The sequence below is a fragment of the Lutra lutra genome, chromosome 17 (genome assembly GCF_902655055.1).
Source record: "Lutra lutra chromosome 17, mLutLut1.2, whole genome shotgun sequence".
In the NCBI taxonomy this organism is placed as follows: domain Eukaryota; kingdom Metazoa; phylum Chordata; class Mammalia; order Carnivora; family Mustelidae; genus Lutra; species Lutra lutra.
The window spans coordinates 40,773,954-40,798,235 of NC_062294.1; the positions used below are offsets into that span (position 1 = coordinate 40,773,954).

At 40.9% G+C, this 24,282-nt stretch overlaps 1 protein-coding gene across 7 annotated transcripts in view; it reads left to right on the plus strand.

The window, feature by feature from the left end:
- The window catches only part of ZNF507 (zinc finger protein 507), a 40,526-nt gene that overhangs the window by 7,399 nt on the left and 8,845 nt on the right, over window positions 1-24,282 (plus strand). For all 7 annotated transcript variants that reach the window (XM_047711045.1, XM_047711052.1, XM_047711048.1 and 4 more), the window contains 3 exons: window positions 23-2,157; window positions 3,570-3,687; window positions 7,261-7,375. In XM_047711045.1, coding sequence (XP_047567001.1) covers window positions 23-2,157; window positions 3,570-3,687; window positions 7,261-7,375 — 2,368 coding nt within the window. The remainder of the gene's footprint in view (window positions 1-22; window positions 2,158-3,569; window positions 3,688-7,260; window positions 7,376-24,282) is intronic.

Genomic DNA, 24,282 nt, shown 5'->3' on the forward strand with positions numbered 1-24,282 from the left:
TGTTGTATGTTCTCCTTTCTAGATATGGAAGAAAGCAGCAGTGTTGCCATGTTGGTGCCAGATATTGGAGAACAAGAGGCTCTGTTGACTGCTGAAACTGTCATCAGTTCATCATTGGAAATTGATGAACAAAGAAAAGTTAAAACAGATCCATTAATCCATGTTATCCAGAAGTTAAGCAAGATCGTAGAACACGAAAAGTCACAAAAATGTCTCTTAATTGGGAAGAAACGCACACGTTCCAGTACTGCAGCACACTCCCTTGAAGCCCAAGAACTTTGCGAGATTCCAGCTAAAGTAACCCCGTCACCTGCTGGCGAGATTAGGAAGACGGAGATGTCACAGATACACCTCACCCCTGGCTCTCTTGCCCAGAATGATGGGAAGTCTATGTCTTACCAGTGTAGCCTTTGCAAGTTTCTGTCGTCATCGTTTTCTGTGTTAAAAGATCATATCAAGCAGCATGGTCACCAGAATGAAGTGATTCTGATGTGCTCGGAGTGCCACATCACGTCTAAAAGCCAAGAGGAACTTGAAGCTCACGTGGTAAATGACCATGAAAATGATGCCAACAGTCGCACTCAACCCAAAGCCCCGCAGTGTATAAGCCCCTCCAACTCTTTGTCTCAGAGACCCGCGGAAAGAAAGAATGAAACCACTTCTGATACCGCCATGAGTGTGGACAGTCTGCAAGCTCACCCCACCCAAAATGCACCCGTGACAGAGATGGGTAAGAGGAAGTGGTACGCATATGAACAGTACGGCATGTACCGCTGCTTGTTCTGCAGTTACACCTGTGGCCAGCAGAGAATGTTGAAAACACATGCTTGGAAGCATGCCGGGGAGGTCGATTGCTCCTATCCAATCTTCGAAAATGAAAACGAGCCCCTAGGCTTGCTGGACTCTTCAGTGGCTGCTGAGCCTGGTGGGCTGGACGCAGTAGTCATTGCTATTGGAGACAATGAACTGAGTATCCACAACGGGCCTTCAGTACAAGTACAGATTTGCAGCTCAGAAACATTATCCTCTTCATCTCCTTTGGAACAGAGTGCGGAAGGGGGAGTTCATCTAGGCCAGTCGGTTACTCTTGACCCTAACGAGGAAGAAATGCTGGAGGTGATTTCGGATGTGGAGGAGAATCTAATTGCCGACAGTCTGCTTTCATCTGCACAGAAGATCATTAGTAGCAGCCCAAACAAAAAAGGCCACGTTAACGTGATAGTGGAGCGTCTCCCGAGTGCAGAAGAAACTCTTCCACAGAAGCATTTCCTCATGAATGCTGAAATGGAAGAGGGCAAAAACCTGAGCCCAACAGAATCCCAGATTGGGTGTGAAGGAAGAGATGAAGTTTATCGAGCTGATAAATGTACTGTTGATATTGGGGGGCTAATCATAGGCTGGAGCAGTCCAGAGAAGAAAGACAGTGAGTTAATAAACAAAGGACTGGCTGCTGATGAGAATGCCCCACCAGGCCGAAGGAGAACAAATTCTGAGTCTCTCAGACTACACTCATTAGCCGCAGAAGCCCTCGTCACGATGCCCATACGAGCTGCAGAACTGACGAGAGCCAACCTCGGGCACTACGGGAACATAAACCTTCTAGATCCAGACACCGGACAAAGGCAAGTAGATAGCACATTGGCGGCATATTCTAAAATGATGTCACCACTCAAAAACTCCGCAGATGGATTAACTACTTTTAACCAAAGCAACTCGACGTTGGTAGCACTCCCGGAGGGTAGGCAGGAACTGTCCGATGGGCAAGTTAAGACAGGCATCAGCATGTCCTTACTGACTGTCATTGAAAAGCTGAGGGAAAGGACAGACCAAAATGCTTCAGATGACGACATTTTGAAAGAGTTGCAGGACAACGCCCAGTGCCAACCGAACAGCGAGGTGAGCCTGTCGGGAAGCAGCGTGGTGGAGTACATCCCCAATGCTGATCGGCCCTACCGGTGCCGCCTGTGTCACTACGCAAGCGGGAACAAGGGCTACATCAAGCAGCACTTGCGAGTCCATCGGCAGAGACAGCCGTATCAGTGTCCTATCTGTGAGCACATAGCTGACAACAGCAAAGATCTGGAGAACCACATGATCAACCACTGTAAAACAAGAATATACCAGTGCAAGCAGTGCGAAGAGTCTTTTCATTATAAGGTAAGTATTGGTTCAGGAAATCATTCAGAGAACCTTTGAATTTTTAGAGTCAGGAGGGAGCTTGGTAGAGAGAACCCGACCACCTCATTTTATAGATGAGGAAACTGAGACCCAGGGAAGTTGGATAATTTGCCCAGAGGATCCCGACTGAATTAGTATTAAAATTGGGACTGAAATCTAGGTCATCAGAATTTCTGGTGTAGGATTGTTTTCCCTGCCGACCGCCTCCTTAACAGTTTCTGTGTTTACTGCTTTAGTTGTAGCGTGGATATCTTTTTTTAAATGTGTTGATTTTAAATTGCAGGGTAATTACAAGGGAATGTACGGTGGAGGGACGTACACATATTTGATTTACACAAATGTAATCCTACATCATCAGCGCAAAAAAAATAGCTATTTTTCATCTTCCATGGCCCCAAAATGTATGTCGTTCACTTGAGCTACACAACCAGCCAGTAGTGATCTGTGTCACTGCAGGAGGGAAAATAAGCTATTTTGGACTTAATAAAAGATAGTAAAGTGGAAACAGAGCCACATGTGTTGTTTTATGGGCAGTGTAAGGGACTTTCAAGGACTATTTTGACTGATTTTCGTCTTACATGCTACCTTAAAACCAACAACCAGCATGAGGTACTGTTTCTGTAAAGGAAACCGGATTGACTCATTGGTTTCAAACTTTCCTTCTCTCGTGTGTCAGTTGACTATTACGGTAGGGGAAAGTGCGCTTAAAGGGTAGCTGGGGATGTAGGCTTTTTCTCTCAGTTTCCCCAGAGTTGGGGGTCTAGCTCAGGAATAAAAAAGTCTTTGGGTCTGAGTCACTGCCTACTTGGCTTGCTCTCATGAAAATCCGAAGTGGTCTCAGGCTACCAGAGAAGCAGTGCATCCAAATGGGCAGCAAAAGCAGGTTCCCGAAGTTCCTTTGGCTCCTGCATGCTTGATTGGTGGAGGTGGAGGACAAAGATCCTTGGAGGAACGGTTCCGTTTAGGTCTCTCTGGCACATTTAGTTGATATTGAAAGACAAAAATTACCAGGAGTCCAGCAAAACAATTGCTGTTTGGATTTATTTTTATGAAAGCATTGGGTTCCTCTGAGTGCTCTGCTCTTTCCTCCGCTGGCAGGCCAGTGTGTAAGTAAGTATGCACGTGCCATGTGTAAGCAGGGGGTAGCAGGGGATTCCTCTCAGAAAAGGCACAGAGCTGCCTTTTTGATGAGACTGTGATTTCCCTAGCGTATTTCTTCCCATGAACTGTCAAATAAGTCAGGTAATCTTGTAGCACATTTGATTTTAAAATACTGATGATGTGTTTTAGGTACGAGGCCATGAAAGCGATTAACTGCTTCTCCAGTCTCTGAGTAACAGTGCAGGTGTATCTATTGAAGGTTACATGTGAATATTTCTCAATTTTTTTAGAGTCAGCTGAGGAACCATGAGAGAGAGCAACACAGTCTTCCAGATACCTTGTCAGTAGCAACTTCTAATGAGTCGAGGATCGCCGGTGATACAGCTGATGGAAAATGTATTCAGGAAGGTATCCATGCATTTTTTTTTTTTTTTTTTGGTCCAGGCTGCATGAGTAGCATAGAAAGTTTTCTTAAAAAGCTTAGTTGTCATGTGGGTTAATTTCAGGACTAAAGCTGCCTATATTCTCTCTTTTCATACTGCGGAGTGAATCTTAACCTGTGTTCTGAGGTATTGAATGAACACTATTAGTAAGTTCTCGGCTTCAACACTGTAGGTAAATAATAGGTTGAAATTTATGCTGCCCTGTCAGAGCCAAGTCCAGCATAAACCCTTGGGTGACATACCAGCAAGCTGGGGAAGCTTTTGCAGACGGCAGGCTCTCACCTCAAACTTTAAGTGAGGCTTCCTGCTGAGATCTTATTCTTATCCAAGTATGGCTGCCAGATTTCATCTGCATTATTCAAAAAAAAAACACACACAAGATCTTTTTATGCACTAGTTAGGTACTACTTGGCCAAGTTTCTGCTAATAGGAATATTAGAATCAAAAGATTTAATTAGAGTTACATGAAAAGGCGGATGCCACATCCGGAGAATTAGGGATAAAGCATAATAAACCGTGCTTCCGTGCATCAGCTCTCTTAAATTGATATACTTTAAGTGTCTCAAGTGCGGTACATAGTTTTTATGGGAAATAAAACATATTGGGGTGACTTTCCTTTTTAGATTTCCCAAGAATTAAAGTTAGAAACAACTGCAGAGTAAAATGTTTTACCGTAATGTTTCATTAAATTATACCCCAGAAAGCATAACTGATTCAAGAATGTTTCTGAAAGAACTGATTTTGACACCGCTGTAGCACCAAAATTCCCTTGTCAAACAGATGTCAACCCTATAAAACTATCCAAAACAAAAGGAGTTTATGACATAGCATCTGTTTCTGCAATAGACGGCTGAGCTAAAACAGTTTTGTTTCCTTTTTACAAAATAGCCCTAAATGCCTCCTTTTATTTTAATTCATTATGTTTCCATATCCCCCTTTAAAGGAGACATTAAAACATTTGATGTCGTTGGACCATAAATCCCTAATGAAGGAATAAAGTAAATACTACTCAGTGGCACCACCTGCGGTTAATACTAGTGGTGGAATGGCTTTTCTAGCACCATCTTCCAAAGCAGTAGTTTATAAAACTGTCCAAATGGGTTAACAAATTAGAACTCACAATTTTAATAAAAAAGATTAAAATGTCAGCTCAAAATTAAAGTAACCAGTTTGAGCTTTACAGCAATAGCATCTGTCCACCATATCCCCATTTTACAGCATCTTTTCTTAGTGCATTCTGCTGTTTCTTGGGGTTAAATGTATGGATTTAAACTGCTTGCCATGTCTGTTTTTCTCTCACTTCATTCCATTTTTCTTCTCTGTGATAATAGTAAAACGCTTCAGATGACTGATAACCTCCTGCATACTTAAATGTTGACACTTTATTAATTCAGTATTAGATCTTCAGAAATCTGGTTGTCAGGCCAAGAAACAAAGTGTTTAGCTCACAAAGAAGTTCAAAGAAATTCATGTCTTGCTAGAACTTCTTTAGCCATTTAATAAAATTAATGAACAAGTTGTGGGATGTATGCTTCTGTGGTCCCCAGCCTCCACCTCTCCCCACTCTGATGGCACAGATAACATAGGACATGTTTTTGACTCTGAGACCCGGTGTAATGGATTTTCAGACATTCTTTCTGCCAAAAGGCGTGGAGGGCCCATCCTGAGCTTGCTGCCAGCAGTCCAGTGAAGGCATCCAGTGCCTGTATGGACTGCAGCCGGGGAGGAAGACAGAACAGTACCGACGGGTGTCAGCTAACGTCACAGGTGCTCTCCTAGAGCCATGGGCAAAGCACTTTCATATGGTGCTCCTTCGTGAAATTTAATTAAATTGTTCCTTATTGCAAACATAAAATTCGTGAAGCTCTGGAAATTTGGCATAAACAGAACACACGGGTCTCTGCCCTCAGGGGAGTCTACAGCTAGGGACAGGTCAAGAGATCCGACACAAACATGCAGGTGACACATAGACTGCAGTGAAGGAAGAATAGAGGGTTCTCTGCTTTCTGAGTAAACCATGCTGGGAGGTTCTAGAATTTCCATTTTATAGATGAGAAAACTGAGTCCTCACCAGATAAAATGCTTTTGCCCATGATCACCCTGGTACTAGGTGGAAGAGCAAGGACAAAGCCCAGAGTTTTGAACCTTTAAATCTAATACTCTTTCTACTGGAAACAGTTGCTTGAAGTAGCACGGGCTCTCATTCTGTGCTATATTAAGTTTTTCCATCTGTCATTTTTATTAGTTGTCATTGATCTGTAATATTTCTCACACAAAACCATTATCCAATATTTCACACTTCATTTTTTTCAGGGTTTTTTTAAAAAACTGAATTTGGAACAGTGCCACTTATAATCAAGTCCAAGTTTTTAACCTACCAATTAAGAGTAATACTTAAATTATAATTATGATTAGTGTGTATATTAATGTTGTAGACTTACACCAGGAAATTAGGACATTTTGTTCTGCCTGGCAAAAGTAGTTACAGGCAAAAGAAAATTTCAATTTTAGAAAGCTTAAATTTAGCTTAAGGATTTTCTTTGTTGAAATTTCAGCGTGGGTTTCTTTTGTGCCACCAATTTTACGATTCTGTACTGTGTGCTAGTGTTCTACCTAAGCTTCCTTCCTGTTCTGGCTTATTCTCCAGCTTTCCATGCTTGCTTTGTTTCTGAATATAAAGCAGTCAGGCTGTGAATGGCCTGCAGATTTTGTGCTTACAGAAGAGTAAAGAGAGTGTTGAATATCTTCGGGAACAGTTTTACATGATCAAGGCATCCAGCTTGTTTTGTCTCAGGCTTACCCTGATTAAAACTACCCAGCCCTGTTGCTGCAGAGTGAGGGTGGTAACATGGCCTCTTTTCCACTGGATCCATGTCTCTGGATTTCAGAGAGTGGCACAGTCACGTTAGTGATAACACTTACCCTAGTCACCTGCCGGTTTGCTGGGTATGATTATATGATATTATTTAGCACTGAATAATTCGTGCTGGTTTTTCCTTCCGTTGTTGCACTGATAGCTGGCTTTCAGTTGTAAAAAAAGGAAACCCGCAGGGTAAAAAAGCTTTAGTCTTTTTATCTAGAGTTTGTTATATATGCCTTGCAGCATACTGTGTAATGTTGTATTAGAGTATGAAATCACAGCTTGTTGGCAAATCAGTGTTTCCTTAAGACAGTGTATCCAGTATCAGTTAGACCACCTTTCAGATCAACAGTGTATCTCTGGTTAATTCAGCTGCTGTACAGTCAGCAGGGCAGCTGGCATCAAGTTCATTACATTCTAGCATTTTGTACAAGGTTATGCATAAACTAACCCAATGTATCTGTGTTTACAGGTCAGATGATGTTCAGTTTATATCTGCTGATAGTCTAGTTGCAGGAGAACCTGGAAAGCCATGTTCACACTTGTTAATTTTAATAAATGAGAAAGCCTTGATTGAAATATTAATACTGTGTGTTATAAATATTCAGTTACAGTGGAAACTGTGTCATTTGTATCTAATCAGTGCATGTCGCTAAAGCTCTCCAATCCCTTGTCTAGGGACTAAGTCTTCAGTCCAGAAACAGTATAGATGTGATGTGTGCGATTATACAAGTACGACATACGTTGGAGTCAGAAACCACAGACGAATCCATAACTCTGACAAGCCATACAGGTAAGTGTGATTATCCTAGAGTTTTAATGCTTGTATTAGAATATTTTACAGTAAAGAAAAAAATAGAATTAAAGATTCATAACACCTGTTTAAACACAAGGTAGGTACAAAGAAACTCACTACTGGTGAGTGTTGTCTAGTTTGTTAAGAAATATGAACTTTAAGCTTTTGTCTTAGGACAACCAGCATTTCATCTAGTTGAAATAGAGGAAGAATCTACATCTGTCAGTTTGATGTTCTCAGTTTCATGTGGGTATAAATTACCATAGTAATCTTCAGTGCTTTGAGTACATTTCAGTAATTTGGAGGTTTAACTGCTCCATATTCCAACAAAAGATGCTTAAAACTTAAAAGCAATAAAATGCCCTATGAAAGAGGTTTTTTTTTTTTTTAAATTAAGCTATCATTTAATTTTGTTACTTGATTTTCTACAAAAGCCAATACTAATACTTATTTCCAGGAAATAAAGACGTTCTCAGGTGATCAAGATAGATAGAAATCATTATTTCTTAAGTACACTTCAGCTATTGAGAATAAGCTGCATGTTGTTCGTGTGCTAAAAGTACAGACATTATTGCAGAAGGTCCCCCTGTCCCAAGGCAATCTGTTCCACTTGCAGCCACAATGGAGTATCAGGATCCTACTCAAAGCTGAGACCGTCACCGTGGCTAATTGCGCTAGGCCATGGCATGAACTTTTCAGTGGCTTATCAAAACCTGTTTCACATTTTAACTTCTCTCCCCAGTTTTTCATATAGGTATGACACAGTGTGTGGGAAACTTGCCCACTGTATTAGTAGCTAAATGAAAACCTGACAGACGGGACGCCTGGGTGGCTCAGTTGGTTAAGCAGCTGCCTTCGGCTCAGGTCATGATCCCAGCGTCCTGGGATCGAGTCCCACATCGGGCTCCTTGCTCGGCGGGGAGCCTGCTTCTCCCTCTGCCTCTGCCTACCACTCTGTCTGCCTGTGCTCATGCGCTCGCTCTCTCTCTCTCTCTCTCTCGAACAAATAAATAAATAAAATCTTTAAAAAAAAAAAAAAAAAACCTGACAGACTGTGCCTGAAAATGCCATTATTTGATGCTATAGTATAACATTTGCAAACTTATTTATAATCATTCTTATTTGTTTATAATCAGTCCTCAGTATATTCATTTGCCGAGTCTCATAGCTCTATGGAAGGTGTTTGGCCTTACCTCAGTGTGTTTTTATTTCAAACATTTTTAAAACTAGGATCCCTAAGAAAGATTTTTCCCCAGAATACAATGAAGGCCATTAACCATTATCAGCAACTTCATGGCCAGAAATTATAGATGAGCAGTAATAGGTACTTAGCGTGTATCATTTATGATTGACACTAGGAAGAATTTAGAAGAACATGATGGATGGGGCGCCTGGGTGGCTCAGTGGGTTAAGCCGCTGCCTTCTGCTCAGGTCATGATCTCGGAGTCCTGGGATCGAGTCCCGCATCGAGCTCTCTGCTCAGCAGGGAGCCTGCTTCCTCCTCTCTCTCTGCCTGCTTATGATCTCTCTCTGCCAAATAAATAAATAAAATCTTAAAAAAAAAAAAAAAGAAAAAGAAAAAAAAAAGAAGAACATGATGGAAACGGGACACTGGTTCATCTGATAAGAGGAGAAAGTTTTGCCTTTATATTTTGGGTATCTTTATTTTTAAATGTAATGATATACTGTACCAGATTCATGTGATCCAGGCAAGAATAAAATAACATTCTTTGGATCTAGAATTAGATTCATTGAGACGTATTTATTGAGCAGTACTACGTTCCAGGAGCTGTGCTGGGCTGTTAGAGTATAGTCATGATAAAAAGGTTATTATACCTCTTTCATGAAATTTGTAGATCAACAATAAATAAGTGAACTCTCAAATACACAGTTATGATAAGTTTATGAGAGATTCTGGCTCTGTAGAGGAGTCTTCACATCTACCTGAGTAGATTAGTCTTATAGCTTAAAAATGAATTTTGATAGTTTTTGGTGTCCTAGAGTTTATGTTTTCTCATATTCTTAAGATATTCACAGATTTCTGGGGTTGGTTGTGATTGTCCTAGGGTCTTCCTACCAGTGGGCAATGTACTATGAGAATCCTCCTCCTCTTACAAGAAAGTGGCGTCCGTGTGTTACTTTCCAGGATTATTCGCACTATACTTGGTCACTGGGTTTAGCCTGAGTGCTTATGTCTTAGGAGAAATGTCATATGTCCCGCTCCCTGTAATTACGAACATTTTCTCATAAGTCTTATTTTTAAACAGTCAAATCTTGTGACTCTTTTTTTGACCTTCTGTAGATACTTTAAATCCACATGGGATTGTGAATTAACACACTGTATTCCAGTAAGCTTCTAGGACTTCCTCTTCCTTGTCAATACTGCTTGACTCAAGCTAGTTAGCATCGCATTCTTGAAGTCTCATTGAACCCGAGTAATCACCGCAGTCTTTCTGGCCAGTTGCATGTGTGCTTCGTTCAGTTTTGCCGCCTTATACACTTACTGGTCAGAGTTTGGGCTGTTTTTCTCAGAATCCATGCCAGATACATTTCTGATTACCTACTTTGTGTTAAGAAACACGCTTACCAGGAGCAGTGATGAATTTTTTTATGGAGTTAGAGTGCCTTGTTGCGCAACTTCTAGTCTTTGCACAAGGGCGGAACAGGTGCGTTGGTGTTTTAATGTGCCTGTTATGTAATAGGTTTTCTGCAGTATGTGTAACTGTTCTTTGCACAAACCTTTCCTTTTTATGCTTCCGTTCCAGTCCTTCATGGAACCCATTTGTGTGATCTGGGCAGTCCCGCTTCATGTACTAGTTAAGAAGAGCCTGGTTCCAGGGGCAGATAGTCCTGCGATTGAATCTGAGCTCTCTGACTTAACGGCACATATTACGTTGGGGAAGCTATTTCACCCTATGATGCTTGGTCCTGTCTTTTCTAAAATGAGGATAATTAAGGCACCTGCTTTACAGGGCAGGCATTAAGACTAAATTCAATACCATATGCAACATCCTGTCACAAACTAAGCACCCAGTAAGTAATATTCATTGGGCCCAGTTTCTATCCTCGTCCTCTGTCACTGATTCATTGTGTAACATCACCTCCCCTAGCCCCCTCCCCAGAAATGCTATTAACCTCTCATTTTAGAAACGAAGAGTAATCCTGTTTCTGGATAGACAGGCATAGCTTATTTCTTTTACAAGAGAGATGCTACTCCCAAGTAGAAATGTCACAGCTGAGATCCCTGTGCTGTGTTGCCTTAGAGGCAACCCAGTGTCTTGTGTAGCACTCGTGCTTTTGAGTCTCAGGCCTAGGCCACACACCTGTGCCCAGCTGGGTGACATTGTGGATGTTATTAAAGGCTAAGCCTACTATCCCATATGAAATGGGAGAATACTGCCTTGCTCATAAAGCTTTGTGAGTACTGAGTGAGGTCAGTTGTATTAAACGCCCACCATATTTCCTGGGGCATCAAAGGAGCTGGTTTTCTTCTGCTGCTCCTTTGCTTCCAGGGTCATCTCAGAAACTCTGTCCCTGTCACAGAAGGAAGAGAGCTATTTGCCATTCCTGTGTGAGGACACAGAAAGATGAAAAAGGCATCACCCCACCCCAAATGTTGCATTACCAAATGGAACAAACTTTGTTTTTCAGTGCTTCATTAAGGAATTTCCATGTAGGGTCACCTGGGTGGCTCAGTGGGTTAAAGCCTGTGCCTTCGGCTCAGGTCATGATCCCAGGGTCCTGGGATCAAGCCCCACATCGGGCTCTCTGCTCAGCAAGGAGCCTGCTTCCTCCTCTCTCTCTGCCTGCTTCTCTGCCTACTTGTGATCTCCGTCAAATTAATAAATAAAATCTTTAAAAAAAATTTTTTCTAAAAAAAGGAATTTCCATGTAAACCATATACCTGATGTCTATAACATTGACCCCACAGTTAAAGGGCTCCATTCAGGATTTTCAAATGGTAGATATCCTCTTAAGTTTAATATTACAGTTCTAGAATTCCTCCTGGTTTACATCCCCCAATATTACTTTTGTGACTGGCTGGAGATGGAAGATGGGATGATAACACATTTTCCTCAAGTTACCAAGTTCCCTTCTCACTGTCTAACATTGAACCAATTCTCCCTTAGATAGACACTTGAAGGGCACCTGCGTGACTCAGTCTGTTAAGCATCTGATGCTTAATTTCAGCTTGGTCACGATCTCATGGTTGTAAGATAGAACTCCACATTGGGCTGTGCACTCACTGGGCATGGAGCACAGTGGCTGTCACAATCTTGGTCACGATCTCAGTGTTGTGAGACAGAGCTCCACATTGGGCTGTGCACTGGGCATGGAATTCCTTCTCCAACTGCCCTTCCTCCCCCGTAAAATTAAAAATTAAAATAAAAAAATAAACACACTTGTATTAGTTCTTATGTTTTGAAACTACACCATGGCATGGCAAGAGGTAGGAGAGGCAACATGACAAAGAAGGAACAGGCTTTGGAATAAAGTACTTGGTACACTGCGTGGCGTGTACTAGGTGCTCAGTAAATGTTGACTGATAGTTTTTCTCATCTATGAAATGGCTCTGGTTCTGTAAGTTGTGTTTTGAAAATAAACATATAGTGGAATTACTATGCTTTTTCCTCCTTAAGAAGAAGAGCTGCCCAGATAGGAATGTTGAATTTTTTAAGAGTCCAGTTTTAATACCTAGGCCAAAAATACCTAATATTTCCCTAAATGTTTCAAATATACTTTCAAAGTTAGTTTGTTCAAATCAGCAGCTAAACAAGGTCCAAACATTGCATTTGGTTGATGGTCTTTCTCTCTTTAAAATTTTTAATACTTTTTAATTTAAGGTAGTATACATCCTGAAAATTTCATAAACTTGAAGTGTACAGCTTGATGGATGGGTCACAAATTAAACTTCTCCTTATAACTATTCAGACCAAGAAATAAGCCATTGCCAGCTCCTCTGCAGCACCCTCTTCTTGGGGCCTTCCAGGCACTGACTACCTTTCTCCTCCCTTCTCCCTTAGCCTCTACACCCTAACCATCTTGACTTGAGTGGAGCCCAGCACATGGCTTGAACTCAACAACTCTGTAAGATCAAGACCTGAGCTGATAGCAAAAGTCAGACGCTGTAACTGACAGACCAATCTAGGCATCCATTTGACCTTTAACATCAGAAATTAGTTTTGCCCTTCTTTGAACTTAAGAGAAATGAAATCATGTAGTACATCTATTTTTTTTTTTTTTAAGTTTATTTAAATAAGCTCTACACCCAGCATGGGGCTGGAACTCACGACCTCAAGATTTTTTCAGCTGAACCAGCCCATTGCCCCAGTGCACATTCTTTTATGTCTGGCTTTTTTTTACTCATCATCACTATGTATAATTTAATGTGGTACTAATACATTCCTTTTCATTGCTGTATGGTATTCCAGTGTAAGACTAGCATTCATTCATTTATTCTACTAATGGTAGATATTTGGATTATTGCCCTGTTTCCTCTTTATTGCAGATAATGCCTTTTGAGCATTCTATTTTATGTACACAAGATTTTCTTAATTTATTTGAGATTGAGCATGAAAAGGGGCAAGAGCAGAGGGAGAGGAGGAAACAGGCTTCCCACTGAGCAAGGAGCCTGATGAAGGGCTTCATCCCCGGAGCTCTAGGACGTGACCTGAGCCAAAGGCAGACACTTAACCAACTGAGTTGCCCAGGTGCCCTGAACATTCTTTTATGTGTTTCTCAGTGAATATATGAAACAAGGCCATTTTCATTGGGTTTATGCCTAGGAACAGAGTATCTGGGTAATAAGACACGGATATATGTTCTGCTTTGGCAGATGCTCAGCAGTTACCTAAAATGTACAATGACAATCCAGTTCATATTCGCACCAGCACTTTGTATTGTCACTCTTTGATTTTGATCATTCTGGTAGGTGTGGAGAGGTATGTTGTTCTGGTTCTAATTTGCATTTCCCTAATGATTTGTGAGGTTGAGTATCTTTTCATTTGTGTGCTATTGTCTGTTTCTTTATTGGATTATCTGCCGTTTTTCTTTCTGGTTTGTTGCAGTTCTGTGTCCAGAATACAAGTTCTTTGTCTGTTACGTATATTGCTCATATTTTCTAAACTATGGCTTATCTTTCTACTCACAGTGATCTTTTTGACAAACAAATTTCTATCTTTAATACAGTCAAATTTTTTAACCTTTTTCTTTGTAGTTAAGACTTCTGGGTCTTTATACTCTGAAACTGATATTGGTGTTTTTGAAATAGCCTTGTGAGGTACATAATTAGAAGTGAAAATGTGTGCTCATAGGATAATGATTCTGATTTTCGGGGATGCACATCAGCTGGATCTAAAATACTGTATTTTTGTATTAATGAGCCTAGTTTTCTAATATGACACTAAAACTAAAAGAAAAATACTTTTTAAGCGAAATCCAGGAAAGTTTGAGTTGTTTTTTTTTTTTAAGATATTTTTTATTTATTTGAGAGACAGACAGTGAGGGAGTACAAGCTGGATTAGGGGCATAGGGAGAGGGAGAAGTAGGCTCCCCGCTGAGCAGAGAGCCTGATGTGGGGATCATGACCTGAGGCAAAGGCAGACACTTAACTGACTGAGCCACCCAGGCGCCCAAAATCCAAGAATGTTTTAAGCAGTGGAAATGACATTTTGGAATGACAAGGCTGCCTCTCCTTATAGTCAGTCATTGAATAAAGTCTGGTCTTTCTATAATTATAAAAATAGTAGAAATTATAATAACGGTCAACATTTTTTTTAACATGGGGCAAGCAGTGTGCTAAGCACTCTATTTTTGTGAGCTCACTTTTTATCCTTATAATGGCCCCGAACTTAGAAATATTACTGTCCCAATTTCATAGATGTGCAAACAGGACCTGGGTAGATTAAAATTTCCCCGGGTCTCTCAAGTGGCTGAGTCAGGGTTTGAGCCCTTGCTTGTACACGTTGTGCCACCCTGCCTATCTCAGGTATGCCAGAAAACTCTTAGAGATGCCTCCCGCCACTGCATGCCAAACCACCCCAATTTAGTGGTATAAAACAGCAGCAGTTTTATTATGCTCAGGGATTCAGAAAGGGCACTACAGGAATGGCTTGTCTCTGTTCCAGAAGGTCTGGGGCCTTAGCACAGACTTGAAGGCTGGAGGTGACCCCATCTGAAGGCTCCCTCCCCAGGCTGGTGGTTGCTACTAGCTGTTGGCGAGGGCCTCGGCCAGGGCTTTCCTCAGGAACCATATGCACGATTTCTCCATGAGGACATCCCAGCTGTGCCAGTGCCCCAGAGTGAATGCTTAGATTACCAGTAGGCAGGCACTGTTACTACTTTTATGAACTCCCCTTAGAAGTCACAGACCATCACTTCCACTAGTTACAAACTTCTTCAGTCTCATATGAAGGCATGTTTCAGTCAATTTTCTTGACTTGGGGAAAAGCTCAAGTCTTTGAAAAACTTGAATTTCTTTTAAGGAAACAGAACAGATAGTTTAATTTGAAGGAAAACAATATGTTTTGTATTAAAGGGAAGGACCAAAGAAGTTTGTTTCTCACAGTGGCATAAAGATTTCTTGGGTTCTTCACAAAATTTAAAGTGGCCACTTTTCTGAACCTTAGTTATTTATTCTTTTGAAAACATAGGAAACAAATGTGGTAAGACAAACCCTACTGCAGAATTTTTATCGACATCTTTTCGTGCGTATTCAAATCCTACTCAGGTCATTTCAGATCTTGTAGAACATCCCCAAGTTCTGCTTCTTCTACCTGATCCCTCAAGGCTGCTGTTTCTGATTGAATCAGACCTGGAGTAAGTCCGAGTACAGTCCCAGGCCAGGGAAAGAGAGTGAACCACATTCTTATTTTTTTGGTAACTGACCCATGAGCAATAAGAGAAAGCCCATGGAAAAATTCAGTCTTTGGGTTTTTTTTGTTTTGTTTTGTTTTGTTTTTTGTTTTCAGGTTTTTAGCCAAATTATGAGAAGCCATGCGTGTTTTTCTACACCATCAAGCAATTAACTCAGTTCTCAGCAGACACTGACTGGGCGAGGGGTCTTACAAATTGAATCCTGGAGATAGCATCAGGTCTCACTGGTGAGGGGCTCCATTCAACAAGACTGTCCCCACTTCCTCATCACCTGTGCTCCTAACTAGAGCAGCTCACAAAACAGAAACCAGTTTACTTACATTTACCAGTTTCTTTTGAAGGATATAAAGAATACAGATGAGCAGGCAGATGAGGAAGTTCACAGGGCAAGGCCCCAGAGGGGCAGAGCTTTCATTTCCTCTCAGGGTACCACTCTCCCAGCACTTTCATGTGGTCACCAACTTGGAAGCGCTCAGAACATCCTTTTGGGTTTTATGGAGGCTTCATTACTTAGTCCAGCCCCTCTCCCCCGGGAAGGGGAGACTGAAAGTTCCAACCTTTCACCTTCCAATCCCATGCTTGGCTCCTCTGGCAACCAGCCCCCATCCTTAGGTTACCTTGAGGGGGTCAGAAGATTGTGTCATTAACATAACAAAAGACATCAGATTCCTCTCCCGACTTGACTTCCAAGAGTTTTGGAACTCTGCTAGGAATGGGGACAAAGACCAAATATATCTTTTTTTTTTTTTTCCCTTTTTCAAGATTGTTTATTCATTTATTTGTCAGAGAGAGAGATGAAGAGAGGAGCACAAGCAGGGAGAACAGCGGGCAGTGGCAGAAGCAGGTCCCCTGCTGAGCAAGGAGCCCTATGTGGGACTCAATCCCAGGACCTTGGGATCATGACCTGAGCCAAAGGCAGATGCTTAACCGACTGCCACCCCCAGGCGTCCCCCAAATATATATTTCTGACTAGAAATCACAATATCACAGGTTTTAATGTAGGTTTCTTGCACTGGGAAGAAATCTCATTTTTCATACAAATGTGGATGTGACTTTACTGGCCTACGGAGTAATAGGGTTCTTTCTGGTATTCCAGAGCTTTGGTCCAGCCTTATTCAGAAGCTGCACCAGCAGTTGATCTGTTAGGGTGCTCGTTGTTTCCGAATGTTGCACGTACACTTTGCCTTGATAGATTGGAATAACTGAGGTACCAAAGGGGATTGTCATCAGAGCATCAGGTAGGTCCACTAAAAAAGCAAAACAAAATTGTGATAAGCGATGTCATGGAAGTGTGATGCTGCTGTTCCTGTGTCAGTAGGGTTTTTTGCTTTGCTTTTTGGGTTTTTTGTTTTTTAAAGATTTTATTTATTTATTTGACAGAGATCACAAGTAGACAGAGAGGCAGGCAGAGAGAGAGAGAGAGAGAGAGAGAAGCAGGCTCCCTGCCGAGCAGAGAGCCCGATGCGGGACTCGATCCCAGGACCCTGAGATCATGACCCGAGCCGAAGGCAGCGGCCTAACCCACTGAGCCACCCAGGCGTCCCTGCTTTTTGGGTTTTATTCTTTTTTTTTTTTTTTTTTTTTTTCTGCCAGTATATGGAGTAATTGGAAAATAGGGATGTTGATGGTCTCCTGGTAACATGGTTAGAAATGATCTGTTAGACATAGATAGCCCTCTGTTTCAAAACATATTTTGTTGCGGTACTGCATGTATTTTGGTCAGGTTGGTACAGGGTCACCTGTGCGTTTTCTATCTGATGGCATTTATACTGGGAAGGTCAGTAAAGGGAAGCTTCACTAGAATGGAGTTGCAGGTTCAGCAGGGGGAGCTCTCGGGCCCTACCGCTCATTGTCAGTTGCAGACCCCGGCAGGAAGACAAGGACCTTGCAGGTGGATACTACTTTACTCTCCCAGCAGGAGAAAGAAAGGCTTACCTCCTCACCACCACCCAGCCAGCACAGGCAGTGACAGATAGTCACAGCTCCGCCACTGAAAAGCCACTATGCTTCCAGTTCCCAGTTTACTCCAGTGGATTTTTTATTTATAACAGTCTTCCTAACTTCATGCTTTCCTCTGTGAAAGGGCATCCCTATCCTTTGTTCAAAAGACTTGGTTTTGCCAAAGTTCATTTGCCCTGGATTGCAATTCTCTGTTATTCCTGAATAAACCCAGTTTTTTCCCTGATAAATAACTGGCAGCTTTATTTTTTTTATGTTAACAATACCTTCATGAAAGAAGATAGACAATAAGTAAACAACAGAATTTCAGAAAAATAAGTGTATGGTAAGCAAAGTGAATAAAACAAGATTGTATAATAATAGTTCACTCTCATTTTTGTAAACTAGGAGAATTTGGTTTCCTCCATGGAATTGTAGAGGAAAAATGCAGAGGGAATGGAAAGTGGGGAAATAGTGCTTTAGCTAAAGGAAACCTGCTCTTTTTTTTTCTTTTTTTTTTTTTTAAGTTTTTATTTATTTATTTATTTGACAGAGAGAGATCACAGGTAGACAGAGAGGCAGGCAGAGAGAGAGAGAGAGGGAAGCAGGCTCCCTGCTGAGCAGAGAGCCCGACGCGGGACTCGATCCCAGGACCCTGAGATCATGACCTGAGCCGAAGGCAGCGGCTTAACCCACTGAGCCACCCAGGCGCCCAAACCTGTTCTTTAAAAAGCGGGTAGAAATAAGTGTAAGCTGCCTATACCAAACTTCAAAGTTGGGGTTCTCCTATAGTATCCTTCTTCTCTAATCAGTTGAAAATTATTTTAATAAGTGCAAACCTTATTTACCAGTTAGCCAATATTTTCCCACTTTTTTCATATTTGGATCTTTCTGTGAATATTTACCATTGTTTGTGTCCCTTCAGAAAATCCCTACCAACCTGGGGCGCCTGGGTGGCTCAGTGGGTTAAAGCCACTGCTTTTGGCTCAGGTCATGATCCCAGGGTACTGGGATCGAGCCCTGCATCGGGCTCTCTGCTTGGCAGGAGGCCTGCTTCTCTTCCTCTCTTTCTCTGCCTGCCTCTCTGCCTACTTGTGATCTCTGTCTGTCAAATAAATAAATAGGGGCGCCTGGGTGGCTCAGTGGGTTAGGCCACTGCCTTCGGCTCAGGTCATGATCTCGGGGTCTTGGGATCGAGTCCCGCGTCCGGCTCTCTGCTCAGCCGGGAGCCTGCTTCCCTCTCTCTCTCTCTCTCTCTCTGCCTGCCTCTCTATTTGTGATTTCTCTCTGTCAAATAAAATAAATAAATAGATAGATAAATAAATAAATAAATAAAAATCTTAAAAAAAAAAATCCCTACCAACCTAAGGTCGATGCTCCTAGGATTAGGGCTTAATCATTCCATAGACTGGTCTTGCACATGCTCGCTCTCTCTCTCTCTCTCTTCCTCTCTTAAAGATTTTAAGGACTTCTTCATATTAAAAGATATTGAGGGGGCTCCAGTTGGTTAAGCGTCCAACTCTCGATTTAGGCTCAGGTCATGATTTCAGGGTCACAAGCTCTGTATCAGGCCCTGCCTAGGGTATGGAGCCTGTTGGGATTCTCTCTCTCCTCCTCCCTCGGTCCCCCAACACACACAAGCATACTCTTTCTCGGGGGGAAAAAAAAGATTTCTATAGTAAAAAAAATTTGTTTAAATGGTTATTGAATTTCTTTAGATTAAGTCTCAGCGACAACAGGGAAAATACGACTTCTCTTTGATCCTTTCAAATGGTGAATGATAATAATAAATTTCCTAATACTGAGTTCTCTGTATTCCTGGAATAAGCCTCCCTTCGTCATGGTATATTATTCTTTCAATGCACTGTGGGAATCTCTTTGCCAGCGTTCTATTCAGAATAATCTGTGTTGATATCCGTAACTGAGATTTGGTATGTAGTTGTTTTTTTCAATTGTCCTTGCCAAGTTTCCATATCAGTGTGATTCTAACTTTGTAGAAAGACTTTGAATAACTTTTTTAAAAACTCTGAAACTTGAAGGCCCAAGCTAATTTGAATGCAAAGAAACTGGCTGTTTTCTGTTGACTTTAGACATAGGACCTGGTAGTCCTTTGAAAAGAACATTGATACTTCATTTCTTTCCCTAATTTCTAGTCTAAGTATCTTTCTTCTAAAAGAATGATCACATACTGGTACAAATATTAGAGTTTACAGGCAATGTTCTCAGTGACTTTTTGTATCAAAAGCTTTAAGTGCCTAAAATTCTTAGTATAGGACTGTCAGTCTTTTTAAAGACTGTAGTCTTTATTTTTTAGAGCAGTTTAGTTTCACTGTAATATCGAGCAGAAGTACAAAGACTTCCCATATAATCCCTGTTCCACACATTTATAGCCTCTTTCATTATCAGTATTATCCGCCAGAGTCGTATATTCCTTACAGCTGATGAACCTGCAATGACAAATCATTATCATCCAAAGTCCATAGTTTACTTTAGGGTTCACTCTTGGTGGACATTCTGTGTGTTTGAACAAATGTATAATGACATGTATCTACCATTACAGTAATAACAGTATCACACAGAGTAGTTTCATAGCCCTAAAAATCCCCTGTGCTCCCCCTGCTCGTCAACCCCCCCGAACACACACACACACACACACACTCCAAACTCCTAGTGACCACTGATCTCTTAACTGATTCCATGGTTGTACAGTGTCCCTTCTTCAGCTTGGTACTCCTTCAGTATCTATTGGCTATTCTAGATCTTTTTCCTGTCTTTTTTTTTTTTTTCCTACCTATTTGGGTTTAGTATGTTCTTATTTTTTTCCCCTAGTTTCCTAAAGTGAAAACTTAAATGATTGATTTTAGATTTTTCTTTTTTTCTAATCTGTGCATTCAGTGCTGTCAGTTTCCCTCCAAGCATTGCTTTTGCTGGATTCCAACATTTTGATAGTTGCTTTTTCATTATTTCAAAATACTATACCATTTTGTTCACTATAAGTGTGTTGTTTAAGATCCATATATTTTGAGATTTTCCACTATTTTTGTTATTCTACCTTAATTCCATTGTGGTTTGGCAGCATAGTTTCTCTTCTGTTAAATTTGTTCAGGGGTGTCATGGCCAAAGGTGTGCTCTGTCTGGGTGAATATTCCATGTGAGTTTGAGAATTTGTATTCTGCCACTTTGGGTGAAGTAGTCTATAGATATCGGTTATTCCCAGCTGATTAGTGGCGGCACTGAGTTCAGTGATGTCTGCCGATCTGTGATAGAGAGGTCTTCCACTACCATAGTGGGTTCATCTGTTCCTCCTTGCAGTTCTATCAGTTTTTGCCTTATAGAGTTTTATCTTTTGTTTGGCACACCGTATTAACAACCATCTGTCTTGGAGAATTGACCCCTTTATCATTATGTAGTACCCCTCTTTTTCTTCAAGTCATGATCACTCTTCTTTACTCTGAAGTCAGCCTTGTCTAAAATGAATAGAGGACTCTTGCTTTCTTTTAATTAGTATTAGTGTGGTATATGTCACTTGATCTTAGCCAAAAGGCCGAGAAGCGATTATTAGTGTGGTATATGTATCTCCACCCATCTACTTTTCATCTCTGTGTGTATTTGTAGTTAAAATGGTTTTTTTATGGACATGTGGTTGATTCTTGTCTTTAATCCTCTCCCAACTACCTCCTGTCTTTTAATTGGTATTGTTAGACCACTGCTGTTCAAAATTATTGTTGCTATCGTTGAATTTGTATCTACCATATTTGTTACTATTTTATGTTTGTTGCCTTTGTTCTTTGTTCCTGTTTTTTTTCTTTCGCTCTTTCTCTGCCATTTGTGTTTTTGATTGAAGATACGGTATGATTTCATTTTCTTTTCTATTTTAGCTTATCAGTTATACTTCTTTTTTTACTTTTTAGTAGTGGTTTCCCTAGACTTTGGAATATACATTTACAACTAATCCAGATCCACATTCAGATAACATTATACCAACTTCATGGGGAATACAAGTACCTTATAATAAAATAATCCTAATTCTGGGCAGCTGGGTGACTCAGTCATTAAGCATCTGCCTTCAGCACAGGTGATGATCCCAGGGTCCTGGGATCGCCTCTCCCACTCCCCCTGCTTGTGTTCCTTCTCTCACTGTGTCTCTCTCTGTCAAATAAATAAATAAAATCTTTAAAAATCATAATAATAATCTAATTCTTATCTCCCATCCATGTATCATTTCTGTCATTAATTGGGGGGCCTGGGTGGCTCAGTGGGTTAAAGCCTCTGCCTTCGGCTCAGGTCATGGTCCCAGGGTCCTGGGATGGAGCCCCACATCGGGCTCTCTGCTCGGCAGGGAGCCTGCTTTCCCCCTCTCTCTCTGTCTGCCTCTCTGCCTGCTTGTGATCTCTGTCTGTCAAATAAATAAATAAAATCTTAAAAAAAAAAAAACTTAGAAAAAAAATTTCATTTATACATAATGGGGTGTGTGTGTGTGTGTGTACACATACATAAGCATATATAATCGGGTACATTGTTGATACTATTTTGAGCAAATTGTTATTAGATCAATTAAGAATAAGAAAAGTGAGGGTTTGTTAAATCTTCTCTTTCTTTCCTTATGTACATCCACATTTCTGGCCTATATCACTTGCCTTCTTTCTGAAGAAGTACTCGTAAATGTTAACATTTCTTGTAAGACAATTTCTTGCTGGTCTGCTGGCAGCAAAGTGCTTCAGTTTTTTTGTCTAAGATAGCCTTGATTTACTTTTGAAGAATAATTTTGCTGGCTACAGAATTCTAGGTTGGTTGTTTTTTCCCTCAATACTTGAAATATTTCACTCCATTCTCTTGTTTGCCTGATTTCTGAGAAGTCAGATAAAATTCTTAACCTTCACTCTTTTATAGTTAAAGTACTTTTTCCCTCTGGCTTCTTTTGTGATTTTTTTTCTTTTTTTTTTTTTTTGTAGTTCAAAAATAATATGCCTACATGTAGTTCTTCTGCCGTTTATTCTGCTTGGTATTCTCTGAGCTTCCTAGACTTGCAATTTGATGTCTGACATTAATTTGGGGAAATTCTCAGTTATTATTGTTTAAAAATATTTCATCTGTTTTTTTCTTTTCTTCTCTCTATTCCTGTTACATTCATGTTACACCTTTTTTGGTTGTATATTTTTGTTTGTTTTTTCCAGTGTCTCTTCTCTTTGCTTTCCAGTTTTGGAGATTTCCACTGAGATATCATTAAGCTCAGAAATTCTTTCCTCAGTCATGTCCCGTCTACTAATAAGCCCCTTAAAGGCATTCTTCATTATTGTGACATATTTTTTATCTCCAGGTTTTTGTGTGTGTTTTTGGTTCTTTGTTAGACTTTTTATCTCTCTGCTTTCACTACCCATCTGTTATTGCACACTGTGTATTGTACTTATTAGCACTCTCAGCATATTAATCATAGTTGTGTAAATCACCAGTTGTGTAAATCACAAATCATTCCAATGTCCTACCATATGTCAGTCTTGTTCTGATGCTTGCTGTGTCTCTTTAAGCTTCGGTTTTTATCTCTTAGTATTAAATCTTGTCATTTTTTTCTTGATAGCCAGGCATGATGAGCTAGGTAAACAGCAGGGCTGTAAATAGGCCCCTAGTAGTGGGTACTATGTGGGGCAAGGGGATGCATTCTATAGTCCTGTGATTGGGTGTCAGTTGTGTAGTGAGTCTGTGCCTCCGGACAGAACTTCACGTGTGCTTCTCAGTCCCCATCTTTGTGGGACAAGATAGCTGGAGTGAGCTGGAGTTGGGTATTTGCCTCCCCTCAGGCAACTGATGCTTCGGTAAACTCCAGCAGGTGAGGCTCTGGTTAAAGCATTTGTCCTAGGGTTGGACCATGTTAAGGACAGAATGATGTGGCATATTTTGAAGTGGTTCTTTTAACTCTCCACCTGCCAAAACATAGAAGGATTTTTCTCCAACATTCACTAAGGGCTTGATGGAAATCCAGGAGTTAAATTCAAAAAAGTATGGAGGGCCCCCTGTGATTGCGTCCCTTCATGTTTTTAACTCTTATACTTGGGTCTAACAGCCAGCAAGTCATCAGTTACTGTCAGTCTTCTTATGGGCTGGACCTGAAACCAGAGGGTCACAATTGTCATTTTTTAGAATTACATTTTTTTGCATAACTTGATAGGGAATTGTGGATGGGATTTCACCAGTTCCATCAGGAATGGAATTGTGGGCAGCCATAAATATTTTATCGTAGAAAATTTAAGTCATATTGAGGAATATTAACAAAACAGTTAACCTGCATGATTCCAATTTTATAAACTATTTTAAGATTGGGAAGCACAGGGGCACCTGGGTGGCTCAGTGGGTTAAAGCCTCTGCCTTCAGCTCAGGTCATAATCCCAGGGTCCTGGGATCGGGCCCCGCATCGGGCTCTCTGCTCAGCGGGGAGCCTGCTTCCTCCCTTCTCTCTCTCTGCCTGCCTCTCTGCCTAGTTGTGATCTCTGTCAAATAAATAAATAAAATCTTTAAAAAAAGAAAAGAGGAAAAGATGGGGAAGCACACATCAAAATAATACTGGTTACGTCTAATGGTTAAGCTATGAGTGATTTTTGTTCTCTTTGTATACTTTTGTGTATTTCTAATTTCCTACAGTGAATTTTTGAAGTCAGGAAATAAGTTATTTATAAAAATAAAGCAATTCAGGGGGACCTGAGTGTCTCATTCGGTTAAGCATCCAACTCTTGATTTCAGCTAAGGTCATGATCTCAGGGATGTAAGATCGAGCCCCGCATCAGGCCCCATGCTCAGTGGGGAGTCTGCTTGGATTCTCCCTCTCCCTCTGCACCTTCCACTCCACCTTGCAAGCTCTCTTCTTTCTAAAATAAGTAAGTCTATAAAAAGGGGGGGGGTTCAACACCCAAATCTTGGTTTCTAATACCAATAAAAGGAAAAAGACAAATGGCTTAGAAAAATGACTGATCCACATAGGTAGATAAGTAAGCTTGGAGCATCTCGTAGTGCCAAAAAGTAAGGGACGTGCTCAACAGACAAAACAATGGGAGTATGTCAGCAGGACATGGGAGCCAGTTGGAGGAGCCCCCAGTGATTTC